The following is a 17,977-nucleotide window of genomic DNA, read 5'->3' as shown; positions in this document are numbered from 1 at the left end:
CCCCATTTCTCCCCTGCCTGTAAATCAAAGTGTTTTTCAGCAAGACACTGCACCTGGTTTGAGTTGTGGGTTTGATGGATTGAACACCAGCTGTCTCCATCGGTGTGTGTGTGAATGTGAAGACGGTTTGGGGGCTACTGAAGCAGTGGAAAACTGCTGGATCAGTGAAATCGATTCACCATTCTTTACCCACTTTACCCAACTTCGTCTTGAAGTTGGAGCTGATCACAGCTGACAATGGGGGGAAAACTGGGATCCACCTTTGTGGGAAATCGTGATTTGCAGTTGACCCAGAGAACCAATCTCACTGAGATGTGAGAATTCACGGATACTTGGAGACACCAAACTGCATAAAAAAGATGCAAAATCAGCAACATTTTTTAGCTGGAATCACATCGACTGGGTGCTTTACATATGTTGCAGGACTTTTGCCAGAATGTCTCATTAATTCCCAATGAATCTGTATTTTACATGACTACATGAAAATATGATCTCTCTCCAGTTTAGAATTCACTTTGACTTCACATCCAAAATAAATGGAGGTGAAAAAGCAAACACTGAAGCATCTTGATGAAAACCAGAATGTAACTGTTGTCAAGATTAATTTCTTCTTCTTCTTCTTTTTGACAGAAGCTAAATTGAGCTAAATTCAAGGAGGGTTTGAGACATCTGCTCGTAATGTCATATTTTTTTGTTCGAGCGTTGCAAAGTTAAGGTTTGAAAATGTTTTGGAAACTCCTTATCAGGGCTAACAAGCATATTTTGGTTTGTAGAAATAAACCAAAACACCTGAAGACAATCCACATTCAGTGAGAACATGCAGATTCCAGACGAGCCAGCCATTTTTTCCTCACCCGAGCATAACGACACTGAGGTCTGTGCAACATGTTCACCCGTTTGTGGCGGTGAAATGTGTTTTCCACCAAGTTTTACTGGCATCATTTGATGCCCGACTCTCAGAACAACCAAACCACCCACTGTTTGCTGCGCCAGCCGAGGTCGCATTAGTTTCACAGTTCAAACTTATGTGTTGCATTCAATTTTCACAGCTCGGTGTGAAATTAGCTGTCACTTGAACGTGAAAATCTTCATTCCTGCATGTGTGAATGCTTAGTGTAACACGTCAGACATGGTGTGAAACACTGTGAAAACCTGCTGTTTTGTGGCTCTTCAGAGCGTCCGACTGCCTGCGCACACGCCAGACAGGAAACAATCCACCCGAGCGTCACCGGGAAGTGACTGTGTCCTCCCTCTGAGTCCATTTAGAAAAAAAAAAATAAGGCAGTGGGGCATTAGAATGGAATCTAGAAAAGCATACTGTCACTCAAAAAGCGGATCTCCAGTGTTAGTTTTTACCTTCCACAACCGCCTCTTTCAATCTCTGCCTTATCTGCCTTGAAGTTGACATTTTGTAGTGGCATCACATCTTCCCATAATCCTCCGCTGGATTGGCTGCGGCCCCTCATCTCTCAGCACCGAAGGTCAACATGTGAGAGGCATAAGTAAAAGACGGTGGCCGTATTGCAGTGACCCCCTCCCTGAGCTGAGGAAGTGTACAGTGGATGTAACAAAGAAAGACTGAGTGTCTTTAGGACCAACTTGCAAATTAAAAAACTTTTCAACAAATGTTGCTTTCTTCCGCTGAGGTCCTGAAAAAGATAAAGATCAAGAAAAAATGAAAAGACATACATTATTTGAGTGTAAAACTGAACCTTTCAAGTCATTCATCCATTCTGTAAATTCAAGGACTTGAAGCTTGCTGTGAGGCACTGACTGAGAGAGCCATGAGACAAACAGATTATATTTTGACGAGTATTGATCAAACACAGCTGAGATATGTTGCACCTGCTTTGACCAAATCATGGCCTTTCAATATGCTGTGTGTTTCTCATAAAACCGCTGTACAACAAAGTTCTGATGTTTCTTTTTTTTAAGATCAAGGATTTTTTTTTTTTTAAATTAGCTTTCCTGGTTCGCTTTGCGTTCCACGTTCTAGACTTACTCTTAAATTGCATAAAAGCTGTCACAAATCCAAACTCCTGACCTTGAGCTCTGTTCTGACTTTCTAGCAGTGTGACACTCCTCAGTGCGACTCAAATGTATTCAGCTTATCAGTTATTTCTGGCACAAGCAGCCTCCCCCCCCCCCTCAACTCCCACGCAATAAATACGGGGTTGACTAAGTTGATATGCCTTGGAGGCGTTTTAAATATTCCCCCAAAAATATCTATTCATAAAGCGGGGCAACGTAATTGGGTGATTTATGACCTTTTCACACCACTGAAGCGATTAACTGAAGACATCATTCAGAGCTGTCAGTCAAACTGATTGTTCACATGGAAACGAAACAACCATGCAGCCAATAAGTGAGCCAGCTGACTTGAGAATGATGCCTTCAAAAGCCTCTCGGTGAAGTGGCCTCTTCAGGACTGTCAGTCGAGCTCCTATTCTGCTGCGGATAAAACTTCCTCCAACAAAAAAAACGAATGGCGGCGAGACAAGCGGTGGAATCAAAAGCACAGGTAAAATCAGTGCACATTCATTCGCTCATGATGTCACCTCAAGAAGAGTGTGTATGTGTGTGTGTGTATGTGGGTGTGTATGGTTTCGGTCGAATACCATCCCATCCCAGCGCTGGCTGCTGGTCACAGACCTTGACTATGTTCATAGCTTAATAGCACATCTGGGACACATCTTCACAGAGAGCTATCATTATTGGAGATTTAATGATCAGGCACAGTGATTTGTCTTTATTGGTCTTCGTAGACACACACACACACGCACGCACACACCTGCATCTCCGCAGACTTCTTTGGTAATAACACAGGAAAAACAACTTGACACTAATTGGCTCATCATGTCAAGTGTGTTCATGCAGAAATGCATTTCTTTTCTTTTTGATGCTTGGAAAAAAAGTAGCAGCTTTGGAAAACGTAGGATTGGACTCAATTGCATCCTGGATGAGATTTTCATGTCTTTTGTGCTGCACGTCTTCTTCCGGCCCACAAAGTCTCATTAAGTAATCTTAAATATAACTCACATTTATTTAACTTGATGTTATAAAAAAAAAAAAAAAAAAAAAAAAGACTTTGACACTGACAACTGGTATCATGGCTCCAAATGCCAAGTTTTACAATTTCATTTGATCATTTCCACATTACAATTTATTAGCATTTACGTCCAACAGAAAGTTAGGTCATTCTATTATGCAGAAATCAGAATTCACTCATCTTCATGACATTTGCTGGATTCCAGTCGGCTTATCAGGAGCCCTTTCCCCCCCATTTGGTCCTGTGGGCTTGCTGAATCTCAGGCTAATTACCAGAGATAATGGAAGGTGAAGGTAAATGGTGCTGATGGGGTCCAGCAGAAGGTTATTAGGTGTCCTCATTAGCGCCCGACTGAAGTGAAAGGAGGTTTAAGGTCTCATTCTGATCCTCATGGATAGCGTTCCCCTCAGTCTGTCTTTACACGCTGTGATTTCATAGTGTGGACGGGACACACACACGCCTTCATGACTTTGTAAGAAAAAAAAAACAGAAAAACACAGTCGCACAATTGTTAAAGCAATGTATTTCTGTTTTATTGTATTACTCATACTTGCTCAGACACGTGTATATACAAATACAGATAATTTTTTGTCAAATTTTTTTTTTGTTGTTCTTTATATACTGTAAAAGAGCAGGTTGGAAACATTCCCCACCGATGGCAAAGTGGGAGCGGGGTTCAAAGGTGAAGGAAGGAGGACAGCAGGTGGTCTGGTCGGGGTTATACAAGCACAAGAAGAGTGAGACGGGACGTAAAATGAACAAGTGGCTCGTCGGCAAGAAGGGAGCGGAGATGCGGAGAAGCCGGATCGATGGTAGGTTTTTTTTTTTTTTTCCCCCCCTGCTAACAATCCGGCATAGGATTTGGTAGAGGGAGAGTGCGGCGAACTAATTCTTGAACTGTGCCCAGGACCAGCGTCTACAGGAGCGACAAGTGATTTAGGGGTTGTTAAAAAGAGGGAGAAAGTGAAGGGCCCTGTTGTAGTCTCTTCGACGCCAGCAGCTGTTCCGTGTAAAAGCACAATGGCAGAAAGCGTCTTGTACACAGACGGGGCTGCCAGGGCAGAGGCTGAAGGGCTAAGGCATGGGAAACACTCTTGGCTGCCAAAGAGGGTTGCCGCTTCCCATTCACTGCAGCGACAGCAAATGAGACACGCACGCACACTCAAACTTATGTCTTTTTTTCTTCTTCTTCTTCACCACACTGAAAAACATGCACGCTGATGTATACGCTCCTACACCTCCTCCTCCTCCTCCGCTGAGAGCAGACAGAGGATGAATAGTCAAAGGAGACAGATTGCAGCTACATGGGGTGAATTCGGTGGATGGGCACAGAGTCATTCTCAGGAAAAGGGAACTAAAAGTTTGAACTACAAAATGACCCCCCCCAACTGCAACTTCACAACAATGGTTTTTGCGTTATGTACATTTGTCATCTGTAACTACACATTTCTGTGACATCATTCAAATGGGGATGCAAAAACACACAACATGAAAGTGATCTGAAACTCTAATACATCGTAAAGTAAAAGAAAGCAACGGCAAAAAGAAAACCTTTCAAAAACTTTTTTTTTGTTTGTTTTTTGTCTTTTTTTTTTAACGTCATCAAGTTCATGCGCATGCCACATAATGAAAAACAGGTGAGATCCTTCCATTAAAATAAGCCAACAGTCCCACTCATGCCTGATCTTTGAGTTGACCGGCATGAAGGTAAAAGGTACAAATCCGTTAAGTCCCACAATTTTTTCTGTCTTTCCAAGGCAGGATCCGTGTGTGAAGAGATGGTGAAGGTCGGTGACTGGTCTGAAACATGAAAGAGGTGAACCTCTCGTCGGCTAACGTCCAGCCTTCTGCGCACCGGGGCGAGTGCGGCTCCCACAGGTTTCCCCTTCGTATTAGCTCAAAAGTTTCAATAGGCATTGAGGATCAAAGCACACAATGCATTATTTGAGGACAGTACACACTCGGCAAAACCCAGAGATAATACGGTATTCATTTTTTAGAAAAGACATAAGAACCAAATTAATACTTTAATATCAAACACTATTTACATCAAGAAGTTTTCCTAATAATAATAGTCATAATCATCATCATCATAACAATAATAATAATTATACAGTTTTAACAATGATGTATCTCATTTTTTTCCTTGTCCTCCAGAAAGGTACAAAACAGATACTGACCTAACACTACATGTTTTATGGTTGACTACCTCAGGATACACAGTATCCAGTATATAAGTTGATCCTCATTTCCCAGGTTCAGGTGTGTACAGAAGAAATCATGGTAATGATGGCAATGATGACAGCGAGTATTGGTAATCATAGGAGTACAATTGAAGCTGGTTTTTGGATAAGAGTCTAGTGTTAATCTGCAGACAAGCGTCCATTTTGAATCTTACGCAGTGCTTATTCCCTGTGGTGTTATCCTGAAAATTAGTACCTCATTAAATGGCCTTGTCTCCTATTACCCCTCATAGCTGAGCTGCTATTCCTGTGTAATAGCATTGTTACTGTAGCACAAAAGAAAAAAAAAAAAAACAACATAGCAAAAGACAAAGGCTGTCTTTCTAGGGGGGGAAAATAAATCTAAAAAGGCAGCCACAAAAACAACAACAAACTTAAAAAACAACAACAGTGCATGCCTTTGAGATTGAATTGTAGTGAACAACATGTTTGTCATTGAATTAGCTGTTCTTCCAGTAGTGTTGGATGAACTCTTCTGTTTTTTTTTTGTCTCGGTTTGTTTTGTTAGGCACTCTAGTCACACTACCTTCGGCTACCTCCCGTGTCTTCCTATCTCAGTGTGTGCGTCTCTCCCTTTAATTCCCTCCGTCTCCTTCACTCACCGATTCTCTCAAACTGCAAGGTCATTGGTGCTTTAAAACCCCCCGCGGTGGAAATCTACACCCCCCCCCCCCCCCCACCCCTCCCGAGACCCCCCCGAGCCTTCCACCATCTATTTTTAATACCAGAAATAACTCCCCTTGCCACAACATGGGGTCCACATGCCTGTCATTTTGAACCTCATTAAAGAGTCACTTAAACCAGTAACACGAGGAGCTGAAGGTGGACATGCGACTGCTCCTGCGCTCCTTTTCTCCATTTCTGTCTCTCTTTCCGAACCAATTGGCGCCTCATTTCTCACACAGCAACCCGGCTCTGAACAGAAGTCTGTTTCAGGAGTTCAGTTTTTATTTATTTATTTATTTGGTTTTTTTTTTTTATAAATCTGCTCGGTCGTCTTTGAACGCAAAGGAACAAGTCCCGGTGAAAAAGACAGACATAAAAGCTGTCATTACGCTAACTCACCGTGTGCATCTGTGGGAGTGGAAGGAAGCGGAATATCATTATTGCACGGCGAATTCCTTTGAATTTAAGTGCGAACATAAACCTAGCTGGACTAAATAGAGCCGCGCGTCGCCTGAAGTTAATGGATGGCGTCTCTGTTTACACAATGTGATTTCGACTAATTGGAGCGATGCATCAGTCCTATCAACGCCGTCCTGACTGCCGCAATGAACCGAGTGCAACAAGCATCTACCTATAAATTAACACAATTTGGGGTTATTGCTACTTTTCTATTTAAGGAGGATAATATATAGCACTGTGATTGAAGTGTTGTTACAAGCCCCTTCGTCTGACTCCTGCAAAAAAATCTACATTTTACTTTTTTGCTTTTATCATTAAAGAGAGTGCTTAATGGGGCAGAGTGAGATGATGTTTTTAGAAATGAAAAATGAGAGACAAGAGTCAATTTTGAAGCACTTTTTTTTTTTAAATAAAAACTATTTAACAATCAATATTGAAGGGGGGAAAGGCGATGGATGCAAATGTTCAAAGGAGTGTTAATATTGACTAATACTCAAATGGAAGAGAGAGAACAATCGCAGCCCAGCTCAGTAAACATTGCATTAAATCACTGTGACTGCTGCCGTGAAATTGTGTGATCAACTTCCAAAAGATATAGATCTTTGATCTAAATAGCAGAATGTCTGGTGAGAAAGCTTCAATTTCAGTTGTTTAGTGAGTGAACCTGATGCACTGAGATTTATTGCGATGAGCAAATTGGACGTGATCCACACTCGCCGGTTCTGTAGGTTTTTACCTACTCTTACTCAGACTTCCAAGGAGCCGAATCCACCTTCAAATTGACTTTACATTTAGAAGAAAATGAAGCATTTTCATTAAACCAAGACGGTTTAATAAGGTGCATGCCGTGTACGTCATCCTCAGTGCTGTGGTTTCTGCTCCGTTTAAAGACACTACATTTCCACTCCGACATGTTCATCCTTCAGCCAGCGAAGTACGAGACGACACCGTAAACCGAAGGCGCGCAAAATATCCTTCTTGTGACCCAGCAGAATTTCATCAAATTCTTTTCTGTAAGGCTTCTGGAGAGGTCTCGGGGTAACTATTTATGTGTGTATGTACAGTCGTTTCTAGGACCTAAACTCTTCACTTCCCTACTGCTACTGTGTACACATTGTAAAAAAACCCTACTGTGTAGAGACATTTATGTATTTGACTCTACAATTCTATCTGTATGTGTGTGTGTGTGTGTGTGTGTGTGTGTGTGTGTGTGTGTGAGTGTGTGTGTGAGTGTGTGTGTGTATGTAAAAACATCAGTGCTGCAATGACACAAATGGGATGTAAAGGGATGTCAAAAAGTCACGGGAAAATAAGAATCACTAAGTGTCAAAAATTGGGATTTGGCATCTTAGTTGAAAGTTTAAGAGGGGAAACTGTCTCTCCCACTTCTAACATCAACTTTTTTCACTCACAGACGGAGAAAGACCACTTAAATATTTTTTTTTTTTCTGGAAAAAATAGAGGGTTCCTTGAGAAGCCTGCTCGTATGCCCTAAATCAAGCAATCCAACCCAAATCCCACCCCTACCCTGCAGCCTCGGGCAGATTCAGGCAACACTAGGTGTAAAATGACCTCCAGGACAGAGGGAGGCGCTATAAAGTGAAGAGTGCTGCTAAGCAGACCAGCAACGAAGCCAGAAGCGGACTCGATTTCCTCAGTTGTGGCACAGCGTTTGTTTCACTTCGGGAAGGCTCAGCCGGTTCGTGGCTGGTATCATCTAAAGAAAATACAAAACAGGAGAAAAGTTCATTCAGAGTATGAGCCCATTCTTTCTACCACACATGTCAAAGACAACATTGTGACACGGCTACTGTTTACGTCTCAGAGCCTGGCCGAAATATTTTGGTTTCATAACGTCTGAGTTGCCATTTGAACTTCGGTTGCTACGTAAAGGTTTCTCGTCCCATTGTCAGAAACATTTTGAATTAATCTCCCAGGTGTGTGTTGCCTCCTTCTGTGTGTGTCTGACAGTGGCATCAGTATCTGTAAGCAGCCATGTGCCCACTGCACCATGGGAAAGTAGATGAACCATGCACGGAAAAAGGCAGGCAGATAGAAAGAGAGGAGTGGACCGTTACATAACTCTGTGTGTATGTGTGTGTGTGTGTGTGTGTGTGTGTGCGCAGTAAAAGCAGAAGATGGATGAATGTTTTAATTTCCTCTTTTAGAGAGCTTATATATGAAGGAGATTACAAGAAGAGAGGCAGCCTCTGAAGCTGGAGGGAGGACAGCGAGGCATGCGAACAGGCATAGTGGAAATCAGGCAGGAAGACACCGACAGTACACCTGGGTGTGACTTCATGATGCCCCTTTCACAATTACTGGTGCGTTTGCTAAACGAATGATGGAATATTTGTATAATTTTGTGGTTTTGATGCCTTTGATTCATTTTTTTTTTTAAACTTTAAGCTCTTGTACTTTTCTCAGTCCCTGATGATTCGATCATCTTCCTGACATTTTTTTTTTTTTTGCTTTACAATAAAACATCACTTAGAGAAAGTCCAAACAAATTCCTTCAGCCCCTGTCCGTGTTGTCTGAGATCTCGGCGTGAGCCGGTTCTGAGAATGAGACATCAGCATGTGGGTGATGTGGTGATGTTTCACTTCAGTGACCGCCTCCTGTACGAAGATATAGGAATGCTGTGCGCTCTGTGCACAGAAAATCGCCAGCGCTGTGCTGCAGAGCCAAACAGAAGCTCGGCGAGGAGTAAAGCAGCTGATTAAAAGTTACCGATTGTGTTATTACAGTGTGAATGTATTTATGTACACAAACCATTTAATGACTTGTTCTTTTTTACACTGACCAAATTAATGAAAACGCTCAAACGCTATGGAGCACGGCAAACAGCTGAAAATAACATGCGTGTTCAAGTCGTGAAAGGGCGCGATTATGTGCAGTAACCTGTTTATAGATCCATTTCTGTTGCATAAACCCACACATACACACACATATATATATACACACACACACACACACACACACACACACACACACATATATACGCATGAATCAACATGCAATGTACAGTAAGCCGTCAGCATCGCTATAGAAACAGCCAATTAAAAGTGGAAGCAGCCAGAGTAACATGACCCCGCTGTGGCCATCAAGAGAAGAATCTGTTTAAGAGAGGCATCGGGCAGCGAGGTGGAAGGACAGATCAGCTCCCAGGAAATAAAACGAGGCACAAAAAAACAAGAGACACGTGTAACACAGTATGGAAGTCAAACAGGAAGGATCAAAAGAGCAGAGAAAGCCATACTAACCTCGTGGTTCTAATGTATTGTCTACTTTGTCGTTTACATCAAAAACGTGGTCATGTACGCCTATAGTTTTCACACAGCTGTCTATAACAGAAAATAGGGAGAATGAGAGATCATTAGAGGGATGCGCCAAATAGGTTAGTGACATTTGTAGCCCACGAGTCAAACTAAACACCCCAAGCAACAAAGCTCATGGCAACATTCAGATCAATTCATTATATGTGATTATCGATCATCCTTTAATGTTGGAACAAAACAAAAACTGTCTTTCTTGGCAGGTAAAGCACGTCTGTGATAAATGAAAGAAAACTGTAAGATTCAGGGGGCAGTGAAGGTAACCAGAGATGTACAAGTTAGTTGTGCTTTTTAGCCCGAATGTGTATTTCAACATGCTCCCTTCACAAAGCCTTTGTACTGCATGCAAACACTTACTTGATGGTCGGACGAAAACTTTGAGCTTCAGGCATGTTTTCCTCCCGTTTTCAGCGATGGTAGAGGCTGAAAAAAAAAAAAGGAAGGAGACACAGGTAAACAATCATTTAATACTACATGGATTATGAAGCTTCCAATCACATCTTTCCTTTAAAATAAAGGACTGCATGAAAATGTTTGAATTTTTTTCTTTTTTCTGTAGACCAGTGAAGGTAATTCATGCAAGTAAAAAAGAAAAAAATATATATTTTTGATAGTTAATGTTGACTCGCAAGTGGATTTTGGAGGGTTAGTCATGGGTTTTTGGGGGGAATTATAGCTAGAAAGTCTAAACAGATGTGCTGGAGAAATCTCTCAAGGGAAAGTGGAGTTCTTTGCTCGGAGTTTAATTGTGCCTTTTTAGATTGTGCAACTGGCAGCAGCTTTGTAAGGATCAAGAAATCGGCATCAATTTGACTTGCATAAAAACAGGTGTAAACTGGAAGACTGAGCATTGTGCAAATTGTTTTCATGTAGACATTTATGTGTTTTTCTCTGTGAAGAACCCGAACAAAGTTCACACACTGAGTGTGTGTGCGGATGGTCTGCGGCTGCTGTCAGGAAATGGATCCCTTCCTGTCGAGCCGTTCGGGTGTGAATCTCTGAGCATTAGCTACCGTAGCGGTTGTATCACATCCCCTAAAAATATCTCATGAGGTGGGGGCGTGCGTGCGTGTGTGTGTGTGTGGTTGACCACTAATGGCGTTGCGGTGAGGCACCAGGTGCTCTCTCCTGCAGACAGGGCTGGGGTCAAACACATGTCAGCCAGCGCACGGTGGGTGAGTAACTCCGTGCATCCGTCATGGCAGAATGTACAGTAGTGAAAATATATGTTGTTGTGTCGGGTCACGGGGAGCGCTTATCAAATGGAGGCCTTTCCTCTGGTTTTGTGATACAATAATGCTGTTTACTCATTTCCAACTCTGCTATTCCCAGCAGCTTCAGAGTGCACATTGTCCACTAAGCTGTCCTTTGGGCTTCGTTTTATGTCTTTTTTTTTCCCTTTCCAGCTATGAAGCCAGGCATTTCCAAAGATTCTTGTGAACCTTTACCTAACCCCTCCCTCACTGCATCACCCTTTCTTCTCGTCTATGACTGTGGTCTTATCCATTGTTCAAACCTCGACTGAGCTTCCTTTATCGACGGATATGTACACACAGTACACCTGCTTACATAACACAGGTATTCATATATGGGTTAGATATATAAGTTTTTATGGATAGAAATATATCTCTCATGTTGAGATAGAGGAGAAAAGTGTTTCTCTATCCAGGGAATACTTTCATTGACAGAACTACAGAATAATAAATACAAAAAAAGGTCAGATGGGATGGAAATCCTCTCCTTTCTTGCTCTCCACTTCTGATTAAACCCTGAGATCTGGCTGCCAGTTTCTCATCAGATACATATTGCACAGTCTTCTGCTTTCTGCACAGCTCATCAAGCACGCTCTCTCTCCCAGATGCCTCCTGACCTCGCCGTTACCATTTTAATTTTGTCACTCCATCAGCTGTTATCTGTTTCTTCATCGCGTGTCACTGTGCGGGAAAGGTGACCTGAGATCAGATGCTATTTTTCACAGCTCAGTTCATATTCAGCAGATGCAGAGGGTTAGAGAGAAGAGAGCGAGAGAGACCCTTATTATTTCTGTGTGGAGGCAGCCTTTGACACGCTAATGAACCTTGGTCACCGTCGCTCACCCACTCAGTCACATATACACACCAGTACCCACACAGTTTATGTCACTCTCTTATTGCTTCGCTTCTTCATGCTTTACAATGTGAGCACACGCAAGGCCAGAAATTCTCACACACACACACACCTCCAGATGTTATATCTTCATCACTGTTGTGCAGAGCGCTGAGTCACAGCCATCGACACCAGCCACTTAGCGGGAGCAGCTGATCACGAGAGACGTATGGCTCTGATGAAAATGGCAGAGAGCACGCGGGGGTCTGTCACGCCGACAGTTTGTGTAGCTGTTGTAATGTTTTATAGATTTGGCCGTGGGATGATATCCGCTGCGCACATAAGACAAAACTCATGGTCAAAACTTACCAAAGTAAATTTCGCCAGTTATATTATGGAATGCACTGCTGCACACTCCAGAATAGATGGCAGTTTGCCGCCAACGCAGTATAAGAAACACCGCTGGTGGAAGAAATGTGAAGCAAATGGGTGTACATTCCCGTCTACAAAGGAAAAATAACTTTACTCTCCATATTGCCTTCTTGGTAGTAAGTCTGATGTGAATTCCTCCACCTGCGCCCCAACTGTCCACACCACTGCTTGTTTATTTTAGATTAACAAGCTGCTGAGGGCCGGCTTATTGTTCCTACAGGCTGTAACATCAACACCTGCTATTGTGGTTCCCCGTAGGCCCCCTCAGCCATCCGTCCATCCAGCCCGAGCAAGTGGCTGCTTTGAAGGACAGGCGCTCCGATAAGATGTCCTGAGAAGCGAGAGTGAGGGGGGGGGTTTGACGGGCGGCGAGGTTGGGTTACTCCTCCATGCCCCGTCCCCTGGCTGCTGATGGCTGGTTCCCTCAGTACACTGCATTATGCATCAGCATTAAGGCAAATGGAATGAAGCTGAATCCAATTACGGAAGAACAAACAGGTGGGCTCAGTGCAGCTTAGGCGCAGTATTGTTTCAATCACAGCCCAAGCCAAGCTTTATTGCAACTGTAATGTTATCTGGGAAAACACATTTCCTTTTGTCTTTCAATGGAACATTCACATTCCAGACATGAGGACATAAAACCAAGTGTTGAGATAGGAAGCTAAAAGCAAAGTTTACGTTGGCTAAATACAGGAGATAATTTCAGAGCAGCCAGCATATCGATTTCTTATCCATCATTCAGGAGGCGTAATGGCTCATCAGTGAAAGAACACTACAGGGTGAGCATTCGTTTACTTTCTTAACAGTAGACGTGGTATCGTCTGGAGTCTTCTCCAAGCCACTGCCAGGGTTTTTTTTTTATGCCTGTCTCAACACAAATGTTGCGTATCACATATTTGCAAGCTGTATATCGCGAAAGATTTTCGATTTTAAATGAACCATTTTGACAAATATGATTATTTGTCATACTCAAATACAGCATAACTAAACAATCCAGTGAAACTATAAGTGTCAGAAGTCTGACGCTCACTCCATGCTGTTACAAACTGTCTGCAGTGCAGAGTTTCACATTTATAAAACCTAAGCACTGACCACACTCCTGTCAGATCAGACCAACATGTAGCAATATCAGTATCACGTTGACATGTGCCAAGTCTGCTGCTGGGTTCTTAATGGCACAGTGATCCTCACATATCTGCTTTGTTGGGTTGAACAGTTTATCCTGTAATGTTTTTACTAGCACTGAAGCTCCTAGTTAGCTAATTATTGGAACCTGGTGAAAAGCAGCCTGCTGGCCTGATCTCTCCATTATCCAAGAGCAAGTTTGGGTGAAGAGATCCAGGTGCCTCTCATGTCATCTTTGCACATTAGTCCTAACTATTGATGCAGTTTGATGTTTGTTTTACTGCGTGTGCAGAAAATACTGCTGGGATCAATTATATTTTTACCCTCTCACCAAAAATAAACAAATAAATAAACCAAGCACAAGAAAAAACTGAAAGAAGATGAACATGGAAATTTTAACAGGACCACACTGAAAAGAACACACACTCTTTAATTTAATAATTGCAAAATGTGAAGTTTGAACGAACACTATTTTCTGTTTTCCCCTTTAGGAACTTCAGTGTGTGTGTGTGTGTGTGTGTGTGTGCGTGTGCGCGCGCATCTACACAACATGCGTGTCAGAAGATGGAAGAGTCTATCGACTGAAGAGGCCCATTAACCAGATGCTACTACAGCGAACAAGCAATCGGAGGGAATGAGGGAGCTGGGGGGAGCAGTAAAGGAGGACTCGGATTCAGGCATAAGAGGGAACATAAACTCCCCTCAGCCCTCCTGGTGATAGCTGGCCTTTTGCTCCTGCCTTGTATCTCTCAATCTCTGACAAAAATGAACCAAAGTCATTCCTTATGCCGCGCAGGCTGAGGTGACGAGGTCAGCCGGAGCAAAGGGAAGAGTGAGGCAGAGAATATGTTGAGAAGAGGAAGTCAGACACCGTCAATAATTATACTTGGCAGATTGCATAGTTTCTTCACGCTATTGTATAACACTGCAATGATGTGCGGATACAATTATATCCCCTCTGCTATTAAGTTTAAAGTACACCCAGCATCATAATTTTCCAAAATACCACATAATAATGCACTAACACATTAGCGTCTTCTTTGAAATGAAAAACTGATGATTAGAAGTCAGAAAATTCTTCAGTTTCATTCAGTGATTTTATGTCTTCATACTCAAATGACAATAAAATTGACGCTTTATTAATCTTTTGGGTTAGTTTAGCTTTTCAAAACGGCGACAAAGCCGTAAATCACTGTGCATAATAATGTCTCATTATAACACTTAGTGTATCAAATAGAACCATATTATTGTTATGGTCCAACTATCCACCCACTGAGTGGCTGTGCCAGTGTGTACGGGCATGGAATGTGTGGACTGCAAATGACAGAAGAATGAGAAACAAGGAAATGAACCAATTAAACATAACGGCCAATGAAAAGGCTTGATTACACACAGTGGCATGCTGAACTTTGTAGCAATGCAGACAGCTCCACAAAAAGCGATATTCAGCAAAAAGCAGAGCAGGAAGTCCTGCAGCAGATGCTCCTGTCCTGCAGAGCCATGCTCCCAACTTCATAATGTCAAGTATGGTATTTCATAAAGAGACAGAAGCGATCAGACAGCCTAAATGGTTTTAAAGCATCCTCACTTTGCTTTTAGTAAAACCTTTGCACGGTACTTCTTAGTGTAAATGGTTTAATGGCGGAGGATAAAATGTCTTGGTGAAAGTGAATCATAATCAACTTCTGATGATGGCTGTTAGATGCATGAATCATAATAGGCTGAGGGAAACCTTTTGCCCTCTGAATGGCGGCCCTCGCCGGCCCCGTTTCCCTCTGATCTGGTGGCTTTTCGCAGCCTTTCTGTTTCGTTGGCAGGCAGAGTGATGAGTGCTTCATTGGCAGTCAAACTCGGATAACTTGATTAGAGACTTTTCTCCCTCGCCTCACTTTCTCTGGCTGTCAACAAGTGTGCCACGACTTGGCTCGCAGTCTATTGTTAACCAAGACTGGCCGATGGGCTAGCTTACTGGTTGCCTGTTTCCAATTTATTTTTTAAGCAAAAAAAAAAAAATGTTGGAATTCCAAAGAAAATGTCATGGCACTGAACTTCCAGCTTAAACCAGCACTGAATCATGGTGCTGCACAAGAAACACATTAATCTAAGTTGGGAACAGTTCTTATACATGTATCTGCTGAATAATCAGGGTTTCATTTTGACACAGATTTTGATGTTTTATGTGTCTACTGCATGCATAGATGACACATTTCTGCAAAAAAGACCCCTTATGAACCTGAAAATCAGAAGTAATGAAGAATTTCCGTGCACTGTGTTTTACAAATAAATCATTAATACACTAATAAGATCAGAGAGCCTGAGGACAGTTTTGATGTTTTCCATATGCCTGTTGAATGATCACTCTGACTGACAGTTGGTCTCGCTGCCTCCTGAACTGTTTTCCTCAGACTTCCAGATTCTCTGCAGAATGCATATGACTTCTCTCCAGACTCGCAGCCCCACCAACAGTTAAGTTTCAATAACAAGAGTCTCACGGGAGGCTGCCAGGTATTATTTCAAATGTTTAACTATTGTACATCGACGTGATGCCTGCCTAAAAAAGGCAGCATTGCCTGATCTGAGAAACCAAAGGGTTTTCCTAAAATGTGAAAAAACTACACCCAGGACTCCATGCTATATCTTCAGGATAAAAACTTAAAACTTAGAGCAACACCAACGACTAGAAATACTGTGAGTCAGTAGAACAAGTGCTTGGAGACTAGTTTCAACATTGGACATGATGAACAGTTATTGTGAGATTTCAGATTTTAAACACAGAAAGAAGAGACAAAATTAAAAAAAAGTAAAGCCTTGGACAAAGTACAGCACATTTCAGAAGGCTCCTTTATGGTAGAGAGTATTGTGCTAAAATCCAAAGAGAGACGAGATGAGAAATGGAGACAAGAAATTATGTAGTAACCAAGGGAGATAAAGGTAGTGGAATGTCTCCATCTATCAGAATTATAATAATGCATTCCAGACAGTGTGCATCTGAGTGCCTATTCTGTATGTCTTCCCATGTTTTTGTATGCAAAATGTCCATGAGTGCATGTGTATCAGTGCCAGTGTGCAGCTTTGTGTCACATTACTCCGTGCTGTCGGATCATTCCTGAATGCTGATGGCAGGGCAGATTTTTCATGTGAATGGATGAAAGGTCTGAGTTATGATGGTATCCATATGCAGGTTCCCTCCTTGTACCACAAATGGAACAGCACTGGCTCTTTATCATTATTAGCCCAACCCTCCCATTGCTCCACAAAATCCAGACTGCATACTTCATCCCCTGCCTCTATTTCATTTGTCCATTAATGCCATTTTCCTGCTGCGGGTGCTTGCTGTATCTCTGCCTCTATCTGTTCTCCGGAGCAACTCGAGGGAGCCCGCTGCATCATAGGATTTATGATCAATCACAAGGCAGCCATGGTTCCACGTCTTGAAAGAATTTGTGTGAGCTTTGTGTGCATGCAGCAGTCCAGTAAAATGGAAAAATACCTTCTGAGATCTAGTGAAAAGGGCTTGTAAATATCAAAAGGTCCTCTTGTGTGTTTATGTGATCAGTCTTAGTCATGAGTTGCAGTCGCATTTTGCATATTGGCCTAAAAGCATCCGCAGATTGACTGAAACCTCATCTGCATGTTTTTCATTCAGTAATCTAACATGCGTTGATTCATCAACCCCCTCCGGGTTTTGATAGCTGCCCGAACGTGTTCATTTCCTATTAGCCACATTTTCTGCTTTTTTTTTTTTTTTTTTTTTCCAGTGAGAGCATTTATTTTTGCTGGGTCCAGCTCAGAAATATCTGTCAAATATTTCTAACCGTGAGTAAGACACAGAGGTGTTATTGATTTTCTTTTCTGTGGGAAGTACTTCCAGCCCGTGTAGGTAAGCAAGTCAGACAGCAAAAAACAACATCTCTCAAACCGCCCGTCTGGCGTTGCATGATCACACCAAGTAGCTTCCCATTTTCCACACATCTTACATGCCTCGGCCCCCCCAACAACTCCGCTCGCTCATCTCTTCCAGTCAGCTGCCTCTGATATTGGATTTCTGCCCTTTTCAGATTAAAATCACTCAAATACAAGATCGTGGATTGTGTCCATATTAGAAAAAAAACGTGCTCGCGTCAGCATTCTGCGAGATGGGTTTCACTTAAACCACGAATGCGCTGCGAACTCTGACCCGAGGAGCGCTCCGTCTGTCCCTGCGTATCCTGTCAGTCTGTCAGACGCTCAGAACTGCAACTCACTTACTGCTAATACTGCATTTTGCTGAATTGCTTGCATATGTGAGTGGCATTAGACTCCTCCTCTCCCTGCATCTGTATGGACCAGTTACATTTCTTTTAGTTGACCTAGAGAGAAACCGCGACACAACACAGATCTGGCTTGTGACCAACGCCAGTTTTACTTCTGCTTTCAATTAATGGCAGCAAACAGACGAGAGGCTGATGCAAACAAAAATGAAGAATTATGACCTCCACTTGAGTGAATTCCCTCTGTCCTGCTGCTGTTGATTAAGCTGTTTTTGTTGTCGGCGCGGTTGACAGCAGAAACCTGTCTCCTCTCTCTAATTTTATCGGAGACG

The 17,977-nt window shown here is 42.5% G+C and overlaps 1 protein-coding gene across 2 annotated transcripts in view; it reads right to left on the bottom strand.

Moving 5' to 3' along the window:
* Positions 1-3,560: 3,560 nt before the first annotated feature.
* Positions 3,561-17,977, bottom strand: part of efna5b (ephrin-A5b) — a 95,557-nt gene continuing 81,140 nt past the window's right edge. The window contains exons 3-5 of one of the 2 annotated variants that reach the window (XM_030105674.1): positions 10,111-10,176; positions 9,682-9,762; positions 3,561-8,134 (exon numbers count right to left, since the gene is read on the bottom strand). In XM_030105674.1, the coding sequence (XP_029961534.1) occupies positions 8,010-8,134; positions 9,682-9,762; positions 10,111-10,176 (272 nt within the window). In that variant the 3' untranslated portion in view covers positions 3,561-8,009. The remainder of the gene's footprint in view (positions 8,135-9,681; positions 9,763-10,110; positions 10,177-17,977) is intronic. The other variant, XM_030105675.1, reaches the window with a different exon arrangement.

Source organism: Salarias fasciatus, chromosome 12 (genome assembly GCF_902148845.1).
Source record: "Salarias fasciatus chromosome 12, fSalaFa1.1, whole genome shotgun sequence".
Lineage (NCBI taxonomy): Eukaryota > Metazoa > Chordata > Actinopteri > Blenniiformes > Blenniidae > Salarias > Salarias fasciatus.
The sequence above is the reverse complement of the archived record's forward strand: the minus strand, read 5'-3'. Positions and strand labels throughout refer to the sequence as shown.